The 16,385-nt window shown below is 40.8% G+C and overlaps 1 protein-coding gene across 7 annotated transcripts in view; it reads right to left on the minus strand.

Moving 5' to 3' along the window:
• TASP1 (taspase, threonine aspartase, 1) overlaps window positions 1-16,385 on the minus strand; it is a 231,256-nt gene that overhangs the window by 95,131 nt on the left and 119,740 nt on the right. Inside the window, exon 11 of one of the 7 annotated variants that reach the window (XM_014535030.1) lies at window positions 11,287-11,362. The exons of the other annotated variants lie outside the window; for them this stretch is intronic. Within the exon in view, the coding sequence (XP_014390516.1) occupies window positions 11,287-11,362 (76 nt within the window). The remainder of the gene's footprint in view (window positions 1-11,286; window positions 11,363-16,385) is intronic. 7 annotated transcript variants of the gene reach the window in all.

The raw sequence follows: 16,385 nt of genomic DNA on the forward strand, positions 1-16,385 counted from the left end.
ATATAAGCCTAACCAATGGACACAGACACCAGGGGGGTGAGGGCATGAGTGGGGGGGTGTGGGGCCATGGGGGGATAAGGACACATATGTAATACCTTAATCAATAAAGAAAAAAAAAGTACATGAGGTTAAGGAAACTCATGTTTAAAAGGTATTTTATAATACTAGTAAAATACTATTTTATGTCATATTAACGCAATCACAATGCTTACTGAATAGAAATACTTTCTCTTTATTAATTTCCATAATAATCTTGCAAATGATACTTGAGAGGAAAATAAATTCAAACAGAACCAGGAATCCTGCCCTAGAACCAAGAAGCAAAGCAGAACATAAACAATACAAAAAAGGCCAGATCCCATTTCATCTATTCAATTTGAGTGAAATGAAGATATAAACAAACTTTGCGGTGGCGCTTTTTTGGTGGTATTTTTTTTGGGGGGGGGGAAGGAAGTTAATCTAGTGCATTTGATTTTTCAAAATAAAACATCCATTTTCCACAGCCAGCTCTGTTAGCCAAAAATAATGGCAAGAGGCATGGCTTTAGTAAGGACAAATTTAAATGACAACTAAACATTTTTTAACACTGTAAATCCCTAACCTATAACATTTTTAGTAGAACAATGGGTAATTACATTTCAATTTGGCCCATCTTTTTCACATTTCTCCACTATCCTTGAGTGAAGATTCTTTAAGTTCTTTAGGCATTCGGACACTGTTTGACCTTTCTAAACTGCAGATTTCTTTTTTCTTTTAAATATGTTTTTATTGATTTTATAGAGGAAGGGAGAAGGATAGAGAGATAGATAGAAACATCATTCAGCTACCTCCTGCAGGCCCCTCACTGGGGATCGAGTTCACAACCTGGACATGTGCCCTGACTGGGAATCGAACCAGCAACCTCTTGGTTCATGGATCAACGCTCAACCACTGAGCCACACTAGCTGGACTAAAAACCTCAGATTTCTTGTTTGAAAATGAGAATCACTCAGTAAAAAGTACCTAGCAAAGTTTCTAACCACAGCAAATGCTCAACAAATGATAGCTGTGTCATACTTACAATCACAAAATGATGGCAAATGTCAAGTTTAGTAGGATACTGGTGATTACCTGCATATCTATTTCCTTCTCATAGCCAATAGAATCCTGAGTCTGTCTGCTTTCTACTCTCCACACCCACAGTCATGTATCTGGCCTACAGGCATGGCATATGCCCATGATTAATTCATGGTTAATTTCCCTTTCAGTGATTAGCTCAGGAATGGGCATGTGACCCAACATTGGCCAATCAATAAAATATGAGAAGTCTGCTGGGAGCTTCTAAAGAAAGTGTTCCTCACACCTAGAAAAGAGCTACAAAGAGATTTTTTTTAATCTCTCTAGATCAGCAGTTCTCAACCTGTGGGTCGCAACCCCTTTGGGGGTCGAACGATCCTTTCACAGGGGTCGCCTAAGACCATCGGAAAACACATATATAATTACATATTGTTTTTGTGATTAATCACTATGCTTTAATTATGTTCAATTTGTAACAATGAAAATACATCCTGCATATCAGATATTTACATTACGATTCATAACAGTAGCAAAATTACAGTTATGAAGTAGCAACAAAAATAATGTTATGGTTGGGGGTCACCACAACATGAGGAACTGTATTAAAGGGTCGCAGCATTAAGAAGGTTGAGAACCACTGCACTATAACCTCTGAGCCTCAGTTTCTTCGTCTGTAAAGTGGGAGGGGGTAGAGTAACAGTGTCTATCTGTGCCCAGTGCCTGAAACACCTGACTGATAGGAGGAGCTCAACAAATAGTCACCTGGAAGGTGACCTGGAGTGAATACAGACTTAGACCAAGATTTTCTTGAACATTGTAAACTTAATTCATTTTAATCTCTGCATGCCCCGTGACCCTAGCACAGGACCGGCACAGGACTGGTGCGGGAGAGCACTTGCTGGGAGAGTTGGAAGCAGCCATGGATGGGCAAGTGGGCACAAAGATGTGTGCACGGGTGGGTGGATGGACAGGCATGTAGCTGGATCAATGATGGATGGAGAAGTCGGACATCTGGGTGTATAAATGTGTGCTAAGTGGGGGGAGTGGAGGGATGGTGGGTGGGTGGGGTGAGGGTAGAAGAAATAAATACGGGACACGCCCTCATTGTGATCTGTCTGCTGGAGGGCTTCAAGATGGAGTGAACCCAGAAAGCACGTATCAGCAGGCCAAGGCCCACGTGAGGCAGCAGCTCTGCCTTTACGAGTGTGTTCTCCAGGCTAACCCACACGGGGATGGTGTGGCCAGGACACAGGTGACCTGCACCACTGTGTGCAGTAATGACATGTGGAGGCGGCTTCGACTTTATCACTCCGAGCAGGAGGGAGGCCTGGACTAGGGCCACGATTCATACCAGTAGCAAAATTACAGTTATGAAGTAGCAACAAAAATAATTTTATGGTTGGGGGTTACCACAACATGAGGAACTGTATTAAAGGGTCACTGCATCAGGAAGGTTGAGAACCACTGCTCTAGATGTTTATGTGATGAGTGTGTGTTTTTTTGTTGTTGTTTTTTTATCAGTGCAGAAGTCATTCTGCCACCAGCCTGAGGAAGAGGTCTCAAATGATGACAACAGAGCATATGAGAAACATGGAGACCTAGATCCTTATGTCATCAGAGGAGCCCCTAAACCAGCCAATCCTGGAATCCACCAACCTCTGAACTTCCTCATATGAAATCATATCATTCCTTATTCTTGAAGTCAGTTTGAGTTGTGATTTCTATTATCTGCAGCCCGAAGCATTCTAATTACTTCAGTAATAGAAATGTGTGAAAACTATAATGGATTTCATTAAAACTAAACTAAAATTAAACCGTGGTAGGCAGCTGGACAGACATGAGCAGAGCAAGGATGATGGGCCAGGTACAGAAGGTCAAAAGGGTGGAAAGCCCCATGTGCCTAGCAATGGGCAGAACTGGGAAAATGAGGACCTCACCCCAGGATAACCTTTCCTCCCCCAGCATTTGCTGGTCATGTGACTTGGACGCTCCCCTGACATGTTGCGAGTCATGCAGGCTAGACCCCCTTAGAGGGGAACAAACAAGAGCTGGAGAATAGCCCGTAAGCATTAGTCCCCAGGGAAATGAGGTTCTGACCCACATCAAATACATCTAGGCCTCCGTTGTGTTTCAGCTCCAGGACCACAAAAGCAGCAAAACCTGACAAGTGCTGCCATGACTGACATCAGGATCAGCTGCACTGACTAATGACCCCTTGCCCTGGTGCCAACCAATCAGTAGAGACCATGTCCCTGAAAGGACACACCTGGAAAGCTGATCAATGTTCTATTGAGATCCTCCCCTAGGGCCTCTCCTAAAATCCCCACCCTTAAAAGCCCTCCTTCTTGGGAGCACACTTACACCTTTCCCCTCCCTCTCCTCTTCCCCCCAAACTCAGGCATATTACTTTTACCTTTCTCCTAAGCTCTAAGGGCATTTCTTTTGTCTCTGTAACTTGTTTTTTGAGCCCATTTCTTCTACCTCTATGACTTTCTATAGTTTGAGTCTTGGCTCTGAATTCTTTCTTATCCAGAACTCAAGTACCGAGATTACTGACTCCATGTGTCTAACATTTGGTGCTGTTCTCACTGACAACAAAACCACCCTTATCTCCCATAGAACAGAGCCTCCAGCACAAATATCTAAAGCTCTTAAACAAGCAGGAGCACTAGCTCTGGTTTACCAATGCAGAACAAGTAACCAGAATCTGTTTGATGATGCATCAAAATATGCAGAGTTACAATTCTGATGTGAAAAGCTACAAAGAAGAAGTACTACTAAGATGTAAAATGAAATCAAAGCAGATAAGACAAATCACACAAATGAAGATGTGTAAGACAAGTATTTGAAAAACATTTCCATTAAGAAAATTATCCTATATAATAAGAGATGAATATGCTAATTATCCGTTACGCCATAACGTCACGACCAATCTACAAGTGGTGGAGAGCTACAGGAGGGCATGGCAGCAAGCTATGAGCAGGCAGTGGGCGGGTGGCCAGCTTAGGCAAGTGACAGAAAGCTACTTGTGCATGGGCTACTAGTCTATTTAATAAAAGCCTAAGCGCCCTAACCGGTTTGGCTCAGTGGATAGAGCATCAGCCTGCGGACTCAAGGGTCCCAGGTTTGATTCTGGTCAAGGGCATGTACCTTGGTTGTGGGCACATCCCCAGTAGGGAGTGTGCAGGAGGCAGCTGATCGATGTTTCTCTCTCATCGATGTTTCTAACTCTCTATCCCTCTCCCTTCCTCTCTGTAAAAAAATCAATAAAATATATTTTTTAAAAAAAAGCCTAAGTGACCGTTATGGCAGAATGACCAGAATGACTGGTTGCTATGATGTGCACTGACCTCAACGCTCAACGCAGGAGCTTCCCCCTGATGGTCAGTGTGCTTGCACAGCGGGAGCACCACTCAGCCATAAGCCAGGCTCACGGATGGCGAGCGCAGCGACAGTGGCAGGAGCCTCTCCCACCTCCGTGGTAGCGCTAAGAAGCAGCGAGCCGAGCAGTAAGAAGCGGTGAGCAGGCAGGTGGTAAGGAGCGAGGAGTCCCGGACTGCAAGAGGACGCAGGCCAGGCGTCCAGTGCACAAATTTCGTGCGCCGGGCCTCCAGTATTTCTATATTCCACTAAATTTACTTTAGCATGACAAAGTTTAACAGGAAAAGCAGAAGTATATCTAAATTTTAAAGATAAGAAAGAAGTTGGATGAAACAAATGCTCAATAAATCTTAAATCCTTATTATCCTCTGACATGAATTTTATTAGCTATTTTAGCTATAGGGGTCACATAGTCTTTTATAGTTCTGAGAAGAAACCACCACATTTTCATAGTGGAATTCAATCAGGAGCTAATTATTTTATCAGCAATATTAGTAAACAATGACTAATATGAATTATAACACATATAATTTACCAGGAAATTATGAAGAATCAGGAAAACATTCTCATTCAGAGCTAGACTATAGAGAAAGAGATGGAGGAAACAGAACTCCACAGCATTACAAAACATACAACACTTAGTCCCAACTAACAGGAGATACAATGGTACAAAGTGATAACATCAATGATAATTAGCATATCTGTATGTCTCCCTCCATAAAGAAAGCTGTCCCAGTCCTGGGACAGGTGGACATACCCTTTCAACCTGCTCCCTCCATTATGATTCAAACGCAAGTCTGGGTCCCAAGCCCATGACCTACTCCAGAATGCACCTGCTCTCCCATCCAATGTGGGTATGTGTAGACCTAAAATACCACTGTGGAATTTTAATGAAGTCTCTAATTCTTTGATGGCTAATTCAGATTTTTTTTAATGGCTAACCATGCTTTCTTTCTATTAGCCTGTGCGTTAAAATTTTTTTTCACCAAAGCCAAAAGACAAATACAAATAAATTTTCATGATATGAACAAAACATTCTAAAATAAAGGACACATTTGTAGTATCTTATTCAATAAAGAAAAAAAAACTAAAAAAAAAATGTAAGGTATCCTTTGGTCATGACGTGTTACACTGTAGGCTAGATTGTGCTGTGATTCACTAATGAGAACCATGACATGTATTCAATAACAAGTGAATAAAAATGCAAACTGAAATTCTACATCTTACATTTACATGCCTCCACTTTTTCTCCACAATTCACCAATAAATCTTTTTGCCCAGATTAACCAGCCACCATGGACAGAGCTGGTTAAAATAAAATATTTGATTCAATATAATGTCTTTCTAACCACTCTATCAGCACCTTTTAGAGTTAACAGTTTGTTTTACCCACTTCTGTTTGCAACAAGAACCTTGGTTAATGTGTATGATAGCTAAGTGTGTCCTGAAGAGTCTGGAAACATAAATGTATTTTCTGCTAGCACAATAATCCCGTGGTCCCTATCCATGCTGGTCCATGTGGTCACTTATTAACATATCTGTTAATGCTCTCAGGGATATCTAGGGTCAAGGATATATGCCAGATCTCCTTAGCTTCAGATTCACCAAAACACAATGACAGGAGAGACTGGTAAATTGTATGGACTGAGTGTTATAGGCAAGGCACAGCTGAGGACAGACCACTTTGTCTATGGAAATGTCCTGCTACTTAAAGTGTGATCTATAAAACAGCAGCACTGGAACCTCCTGGGAGCTTTGAAAAATGCAGAACCCCAGCCTCCTCCCAGATTCACTGGCTCATGATCTACATTTTAACAGGTGATTCTGACATACTAAAGTGTGAGAGAAAAGTACATGTTTAAAAAAAAATAGCCTGAGAAACTGTTTCTGAACATATTCCACTAAGATTATTATCCCAAATAACTCTCAAAAGTAGGAGGCCAAAACCAAAGTTTGGGTATAAAGAACATGCCCCTTATACAGCAAATGGCCAGGGAATTGTGATAGGAACTGAAGATCCACACTTCAGGCACTGAGAGCTAAAGCCCTGAATTTCCTGGGCATCGGTTTTTTTCATAACAGCTTGCCAACATCATATATACTGTGTACCTTCGGAAAGTGATGAGTTATACCATGTACAACTTTCATAGCAACAAATTATCAATTTACAAATCTCCAAGTCAACATATTGTGTCTCACAGTCATTTAAGCTGGCAAGACTTTAAAGTACACACAAATCTGAAGTAATGCATTGGAAATATTTGATTTATATTCAACAGTGCTCTGGAATTTAAACATTCATATGCTTAACTAAACCCTAGTCCTGGCCAATGGGCTAACTGATCAGCTTCCATACACTCTTTCAACATAGACTGCCCAGCTAAATCTTACATTTAAATATTTTAAGACTCTTCTATGTGTTTTTTAAAAATCTTATTTCAAGTAAATTTCCTGAGCTGAAAAGAACCACCACAACAAAATAATACCCAGAACAGCCCTGTGCTATAAAAGGCAATGCTTGTATTCAGTGAACTCTGCCTCTAACAAGAACCTTCTAAAGAAGGAACTAAGATGGCAAAGCCACGAAGGCCTTCAGTCCGGTAAGGAACACGAAGCAGCGTGTCAGAAAGAAATTGTTTTTCTGCTCCTTTTGATGGGTTCTGCTTTCAAGTCAGGAAATTAGAAACAGGTGTGCCACAGGGCACACACATCCTCGCTCCACACAGAAAAACACGCGTTTTCAATTTTCAAACATGAAAGGGACTCCTGTTGAATGAGAGAAGAAATGAAAATCCAGCTCTGTTTCTGTGAACCATATGAAGGGAGCTTAGAAAGTCTTTGACAAGTTGCTCAACTTAACTCCCTCTCCAACTGACAGCAGGTAGTACTCGACAATAGAGAGGAAAGGCATTCTTTCAAGTGAGAACAATCAAAGGGAGAATTACATTAAGGATCATAGCATTGGCGTTTTAACCCATCACTTGATCTTATGCTTCTGTTTCTACCATCTCTTCACCTTGTGTTTTTAAGTTAGAAGTCTGTTCTTTCACCAAACAACAACAAAGCAATGCAAAATAAGTATTTGGCAAAAAAAGAAAAAAGAAAGAAAAAAAAAGAAAAAAGAATTCGGAGAAAGTATAAACATCAAAAGAACATCTTGGGGTTCATTTGATGCACTATAACCCAGGTCTGCAATCTCTTTCAGAGAAAGACCTACTTTTCCTCATGATACCCTGAGCTCTTCTGGGGTGCTGGAGGCATTTCTGTGAGCTTGGTGGCTGGGGCAAAATTTAAAGGCCACCAGTTTGGGTGGCACTTTGGGGATATGGTATGCAGCAGGAAGGGAGATGTACTGATGGCTTGCACCTGCAAGCCGTCAGGTGCACTGAGGTGCCTGCAGATGACCCCTAGGTACATGGATGCAGCAGAGAGAGCCTCATTCAGGGCTATACCTACGTTAATAAAAAATAAAATCTCTAAGATACATGATAACCAAAGCTGTCACACTGAACTGACTTTCTAGGAATTGACCTAGCATAATTCAGAATTCTACTTTATTTTGGACCACCAATAATTTTAGTTATGTAAAAAGTAGGAAATAATGTATTAATATTTTATGTTATAGATATGAAATGACCTAATTAGAGTAAGCTACAATTTCCGAATAGAAATCCTGTCCCAGATAATCACTTCAGTTCTTGGAAAAGTGCTGACACTTTATATGCTCTGTTATCTGTAAATAAATAATATTTCATCCCCACCCTTACTAACTAAACAGTTCAAAGAGTGAAGTGCTTTTAAGAGGATGTTTACAAATGTCACAGTTTTATCTATGCTCTATATCTAGAAATCGTAATTCACAAAAAGATTTCTCTTTATTCCCAACCCTACATGTTATATCCCAAATTATTTCAGCTTAAGTGGCTGCTCCTTACCCTGAGCCCTCTAAGAATCTTACTGAGTGTGACAAGATTATGAAAGTTTATTTCATAAGGACAGAAAGCTTCTGAGAAGCCACCGTTTCAGCCATGTAAGTGAGAAACAGCACTGCCTAATGAGGCAGATAAAGGAACCAGAGTGGGCTGAAGACTCGGGATTCCAATAGAACTAAGAGCAATGCATTTTCCTCCTTGACCAGTTTTTGCCTCTCACTGTCTGAATCATTGCTCATCATTTCAGAGCATCCTCGGGGATGACTTATCTGTCTTCATCTATCTTCCAAAGAATGAGCATAAAGAGTCCCCACTTTATACAAAAGAGAAGTTAAATACTTCATCGAGACCACCACATAACATCCCAAATTAAGTCCCAGGTATCCTCTGTTCTCATCAGAACATACCACTCTCAACCCTCCCCTTAACTTCCTCTCAGCCCTGACTCACCTGGACTTTAACTAGCTCACTCCACCTATTATAAACTGAATGTCTGCCCCCCACCCCAACCCCAAATACATTCCTATGTTAAAGCCCTAAACCCATGTGATGGTATTTTGGGGAAGGTAAGATGAGGTCATGAGAGTGGGGACCCCATGACGGAATTAATGTTCTTATAAGAAGAGAAAGAGAGACCAGAGTGCTCTCCCTGTCTGCTAAGTAAGGACACAGCAAAAAAGGTGTGGGTGTGTGTGTGTGTGTGTGTGTGTTTTGCCAGATACTTATTTTGCAACACCCTTCATAGGTTCCTACCATAGAAGAGAGCCCTAACCAGACCCCACATCTGTGGACACCATAATTTTGGACTTCCCGGACTCTAGAGCTGAGAGTTCTGTTGTTTAAGCTACACAGTCTATGCTATTTTGTTATAGTAGCCCAAGCTGAGTCAGACACCACCTGAATGTATTTATTTGTTCATATTTCATTCACATCAATTCATTCAACAAACATCAGGGTTGCTATCTTATGAGTATCATCCACATATCAGTGAAGAAAACTGATAAAAATTCCAACTCTCATGGAATTTCATAGTAGAGTGGGGTAGAAAATAAAGAAAAATAACTACATAAAAGCAATAAATATTAGACAATAAGATATACTATGGGGGAAAATAAAACATGGAAGGGGTGAGGAAATGTTGTCTGAGAGAAGATTTACATGTTTAAATAAAGCGGCCAGAGAAGATGTCAGTGAGCAAGTGAATTTTCTGAATAAAGAGCTGATAAGGGCAGGGGCTTGAAATACTAAGGGCAGAGAGCTAAAGGGGAAGGAAGCAACTCAAGCAAAGATTCTACGGTGGGAGTAGGCCTGGCATGTGTGAAGTACATCAAAGCAGCCAATATAACCAAAACTGAATGAGTAAAGGAAGAAAAGCAAGTGCTGAAGTCCAAGGGGAAGGAGAGGAGCACTTCATAAAAGGCCTCATAGGCCCTTCATGAGAACTTTTCCTTTTCCTTTGGGTAAGGTGGGAAGCAGTTGGACAGTTTAAAGTGGAAGTATAACACATGATTTGACTTAGGTTTGAACACCAATTCCTGTGTTGAGAATTGAATAAAGGGCAAAAGAGCAAAAAACAAGAGGCCAGCTAGAGCCTACTGCAATAATCCTGATTACAGATGATAGCACTTTAAATCTGTTGGTAGTACTGGAGTTGCTAAGAAGAAAACTGTTGTTGTTTTTTGTTGGTTTTGTTGTTGCTTTGGATGTGGGTGAGATATAAAAGAAAAGAGTGTCAAGGTCAAGCATGACTCGGAGATTTTGGCCTGAGCCACTGGGAGGCCGGAGCTGCCATTTGCTATGTGGAAAAGACTGCAAGAGAAGCAGGTGGGGAAAGGGCGGGCAAGATCAAGTGCTCATATTTGGACATGCTAAATATGTGATGTCTGTTACACAAACAAATGCAGACTTTGAACAAGCAGTTGAATAACTGAGATCAGGGGAGAGGCCCAGGTAGGAGAAAAAAATGTGGGAGTCAGAATATATATGGTCGTTGGCCATTAGACTGGATGATAATACACAAAAGGAGAAAAGTTCAAGAACTAGGCCAACATTGAGAGGTCAGGGAGATGAGCAACATTAAAAGAAAAGAAAGACTGAGAAAGAGCAGCCAGTGAGGTGGGAAGAAGCCAGGGAATATGGTATCCTGGAAGTCTATCAAGGCTAGTATTTCCAGGGGGAGCAAGTCATTCAAGCAACTGCGTCAAATGCTGCTTTTGACTACAAAATGAGCACTGGATTTTAAAGGTGATTGTTCATCTTGACAAGAACAGACTGGTGGAGTAATGGAGGAAAAGGCCTGACTGAAGGAGATTTTAAGAGTAAATTAGAGGAGAGAATTGAAAAAAAAAATGAACCTCAAGTGCAGACAACCACTTGAAGTTTCACTTTGAAGGATTGCTATAAAACAGGGAAGAAAGTTGGAAGGGAGGCTAAACCGCTTAGGTGACCTACACACTGAGTCTGAGTAGAACAGGGCTTTATTCAAGACATTACTCAAGAGACAAAGCCATCAAAAATGCTTGTGACACAAAAGAGTACTAGAGAGAAGAAACAGTTACTTCCAAGAAGGAAGCAAAAACATGGATTCCTGCCTGCCTCCCCATTGCCTTCTGGGCCCCAGAAAGCAATGACCACATGGCACATGTAAATGTCTCAGCAATGGTCCCCCACTGGCTCTTCTGTCACGTGACTCCACTCCCACAGGGAAGGCTGCTTTGTGCCCTCCTGACAAAGGTCCCTGGGAAAAAGTTTTGGTAGCAAAGCCTTGTTAGATAATCTCCCGCAGAAGGGCAGAGGAAAACCTGTGGCTGACTGTTAGGTTGAAATACCAAGAAGGAATGACAAACATCCCAATCACTGCCTCAGAAATATTAAGGCAAAAGCCTGGTCTCATCCTATGCACGTTTAATTCACCCACCTTTAAACATGCTCCTGGTAAGCCATGGCCACACCCTCACAGATCTCAGGTTTCTAGGACTACCCAGAGCCAAGACCTGGAAAATAAAAGACCTAGAAAATCAGACATCACTGGGCCTCAGACCAGAAGCAAAGTAGCAGTCCCTCCTTCATGCCTGAACACTTTCAGGAAGGGGAACTGAAGCCTACTTCTCCTGATCTCCAGCCAGCTGCCATTTAACCCCTGGACTCATCGTTTCTCCTTAAAAATAAAAGAGACTGCAAATACAAGTAATAAAAGACCAACGTTAAGGTCAACTGAAGCATAAATTCAACCTCCTTCTGTTTTCCTCCTTCTGACCTTCTAATTCTCAATCTATACTACCTTTCCACAGCCAGTGAGAGAACACAGATGTATCTTACATTATGTATATCAGGTGTTACTGAAAAACTGTCTAAATATAGTTTTGGCAAATTAAATCAAATTTTAAAATGCTATTGAAATAAATTTCTTTTTGGTAAATAATCTTTTTGAAAGATAAGCAACCGTCTGGAAAAGGGAGGAATTACATATGCATTTCCTTCCTTTTTTATTTAAAATATATTTGACATATAACATTGTGTAAATTTAAGGTGTACAACATATTAATCTGATACATTTATATATTATAATATGACTGGCATTGTAGCAATAATTAGCATCACTATCACATTACATAATTATCCTTTCTTTTTAGTGGTTGGAATAATTAAATTCTAGTCACTTAGCAAGTTTAATAATTATAATACAATATCATTGTCCATACATATGCACATCTTAATTTAATCTGTCTATTAAGCACTTACTAAATGCAAGGCCCTGTGCCAGGCATTCAGTAGACACAAATATACCCACAGACCTCCCTTTCTTCAAGAGCTTATGCCACCACTTAAAGAAAACTTAAAACAAATTATTTTCACACCAAAAAGCTCAAAAAGTAAAGAGAAAGGAATCCAAACATAACACCAAAAAAAAGTCATGATATCACAAGGAAAGAGAGTAAGAAAAGGACTACAAAACAACCAGATAACAATTAACAAAATGTCAATGAGGATATACCTATAAATAATTACTTTAAATGTAAATGCTCCAATCAAAAGGCATATGGTGGCTGGATGAATAAAAAGGTGAAATCCATATATTGCCTACTAGAGACTCATTTCAGACTCACAGGACATTTCATAATGATAAAGGAATCAATCCAAGAAGAAGATATAAAGTTTGTAAATATCTAAACAACCAACTTAGGAGTACCTAAATATATAAAATAAACATTAACAGACACAAAGGGAGAAACTGAAAGTAATACAATATTACAATAACATCCCACTTTCATCAATGAATAGGTCATCCAGACAGAAAACCAAAAAACAAACAGTGGCCTTAAATGACATATTAGGTCAGATGGTCTTAATAGAACAGTCCATAGAAGAACAGCAGAATACACATTCTGTTCAAGTGAACATAAAACATTCTCCAGGATGGTGCACATGTTAGGCCACAAAGCAAGTCTCAATAAATTTAAAAATACTGAAATCACAACAAGTATCTTTTCCAAACACAACAGTATGAAATTAGAAATCAAATACAAAAAGAAAACTGGAAAAACACAAACATGTGAAGGCTAAACAACATGCTACTAAACAACCAATAGGTCAATGAATAAATCAGAGAAAGTAAACAATACCTTGAGACAACTGAAAATGGAACAACAATGTTCCAAAATCTATGGGAAAGAACAAAAGCAGGTCTAAGAGGGAAGTTTATAGTGATACATGACTACTTCCAGAAACAAGAAAAATCTCAAAAATTCTAAGCTTATACACTAAAAGAACTAGAAAAAAAAAGAACAAAGCTCCAAGTTAGTGGAAAAAAGGAACATTACATTCAGAGTGGAAGTAAACAAAATAGAAATTTAAAAAATAGAAAAGATCAATGAAATTAGGCTTGTTCTTTGTAAAGATAAACAATATTGATAGAACTGTAGTCATACTCATCAAGAAGAAAAGAGAAGGCCCAAATAAATAAAATCAGACATGAAAGAGAAGTTACAACCAACACCACAGAAACACAAAAGATCTTGAGAATATTATAAACAATTATAAAACAAATTAGATAACATAGAAGAACTGGATAAATTCTCATAAACATATAATCTTCCAAGACTAAATGGGGAACAAACTGAAATCTGAACAGACTAATCAACAGTAACAAAATTGAATCAGTATTCAAAAACTCTCAACAAACAAAACTCCAGTACCAGGCTTCACAGGTAAATTCTACCAAAAATTTAAAAAAGAATTAATAACTAGCCTCTCAAACTATTCCAAAAATTTAAAGAGTAACAAATGTTTCCAAATTCATTCTAAAAGGCCAGCATTACTTCAATACCAAAACCAGACAGATACTACAAAAAATGAAAATTATAGGTAAATATTACCGATGAACATAGTTGCAATATTCTCAACAAATATTAGCAAACAGAATTCAACAATATATGAAGAGGATCATAAACCTGATCAAGTGGAATATACTCCAGGAATGCAAGGATGATTGAATACCCACAAATCAATCAACATGATACACCACATTAACAAAATAAAGGACAAAAATCATATGATAATCTCAATAGAAAATGCATTTGACCATAGTCAACATCTATTTATGATAAAACCTCTTAACAAAGTGGGTATAGAGGAAATATACCTGAACACAATAAAGGCTACATATGACAAGCCCACTCATCATATTCAGTGGTAAAAAGCTGAAAGTTTTTCCTCTAAGATCAGAAACAAGACATGAATGCCCACTCTCACCACTTTTGTTCAACATGGTATTGCTCTAGCCACAGCAATCAGACAAGAAAAAGAAATAAAAGGTATCCAAATTGGAAAGGAAAAGTAAAACTGTCACTATTTGCAGATGACATCCTATATAATAAAAGGCTAATATGCAAATCGACCGAACGGCGGAACTGGTCGCTATGACACGCACTGACCACCAGATGCTCAACGCAGGAACTGCCCACTGGTGGTCAGTGCACTCCCATAGGGGGAGTGCCACTCGGCCAGAAGCCGGGCTCATGGCTGGCGAGCAAAGTGGCGGTGGTGGGAGCCTTTTCCACCTCCGCGGCAGTTGGACATCCCTCAAAGGGTCCCAGACTGCAAGAGGGTGCAGGCCAGGCTGAGGGTCCCCTCTCCAGTGCACGAATGTCATGCACCGGGCCTCTAGTAATATTATAAATAAAAAACCCTAAAGACTCCACACAAAAATTAGAACAAATGAATTCTATAAGGATACAAAATTAATATACAGAAATCTGTTGTGTTCCTATCACAATAATAAACTATCAGAAAAATAAATTAAGAAAATAGTCCCATTTACAACTGCATCAAAAAGAATAAAATACCTAAAATAAGTTTAATCAAGGAAGTGAAAAACCTGTACTCTGAAAACAATAAGAAATTAATAAAAGAAATTAAAGATAACACAAATAAATGAAAGGATATGCTGTGCTCATGGATTGGGGAAAAAATACTAGTATTAAGATGTCCATACTACCCAAAGCAATTTACAGATTCAATGCAATCCCTATCAAAATACTAATGCATTTTAAAAGAACTATAACAAATAATCCTAAAAATTTTTATGGAACCACAAAAGACCCGAATAGCCAAAGCAATCTTGAGAAAGAAAAGCAAAGTTAGTGGTATCCCACACCCTGATTTCAAACTACCCTACAAAGTAGTAATTAAAACAGTATAGTACTGGCACAAAAAACAGACATTTGGATCAATGGAACTGAATAGAGAGCCCAGAAATAAACCCATGCTTATCTGGTCATTTGATCAACAACAATGAAGGCAAGAACATACAATAGGGGAGGGCCAGTGTCTTCACTATATGATGCTGGAAAAACTGGACAGATACATGCAAAAACTAAAACTAGACCACTTTCTTATACTATATACAAAAATAAACTCAAAAATAGATTAAAGATTTCAATGTAAGACCTGAAACCATCCTATCTAATAATAGACAAACATGGTAATTAGCCGTACCTCCGCTACCCTTCCCATTGGCTAATCAGGGCGATATGCAAATTAACTGCCAGCCAAGATGGCAGTTAACCACCAACAAAGATGGCGGCTAATTTGCATACTCACAATGATGGGAGGTGAAAGGGGAAGGATGGAAGACAGTGATCAGAAACCCAGGCGCAGGCAAGAGCCAGGGAGCAGGGCAAAGGTCAGCCCTGGAGGCCACCTTTGCCCTGCCACCAGAGGGTGATCGGAGAAGCCTGGGGGGTGGGGCAGGGAAGCCGCAGCAGGGGATGCTGGCAGCAGCTGCTTCCCTGCCCCTGCATCCGGCTTCTGCATCGCTGTCTGTGTCCGCTTCCCTGCCCCACACCCGGCTTCTGCAATCGGTGACCGCAGAAGCCCAGGGCAGGGGCGATCACAGAAGCCAGGTGCGGGAGCGATCGCAGAAGCTGGGTGCGGGTCAGGCCAGCGTCCAGGGCCGTGGCTTCCCTGCCCTGCAGCCAGCTTCTGTGATCCGTGACCGCAGAAGCTGGGTGCGGGTCAGGGAAGCAGCTGCTGCCAGCATCCCCTGCCGCGGCTTCCCTGTCCCGCACCCGGCTTCTGCAATCGGTGACCGCAGAAGCCCAGGGCAGGGGCGATCACAGAAGCCAGGTGCGGGAGCGATCGCAGAAGCTGGGTGCGGGTCAGGCCAGCGTCCAGGGCCGTGGCTTCCCTGCCCTGCAGCCAGCTTCTGTGATCCGTGACCGCAGAAGCTGGGTGCGGGTCAGGGAAGCAGCTGCTGCCAGCATCCCCTGCCGCGGCTTCCCTGTCCCGCACCCGGCTTCTGCAATGGGTGACTGCAGAAGCCCAGTGCAGGGACGATCACAGAAGCCAGGTGTGTGGGAAGGGAAGCAGCCTTAGCCAGCTTCCCCAGCTGCGGCTTCCCTGCCCCACACCCGGCTTCTGCAATTGGTGATGCCTATTTTTGCATGACACTTAACTGACTACCCTCCCTGGAAGCACAGAAGAAGAAGAAGCCCCCAGAAGAAGAAGCCGCCCACC

This window comes from Myotis brandtii, unplaced genomic scaffold (genome assembly GCF_000412655.1).
Source record: "Myotis brandtii unplaced genomic scaffold, ASM41265v1 scaffold137, whole genome shotgun sequence".
Lineage (NCBI taxonomy): Eukaryota > Metazoa > Chordata > Mammalia > Chiroptera > Vespertilionidae > Myotis > Myotis brandtii.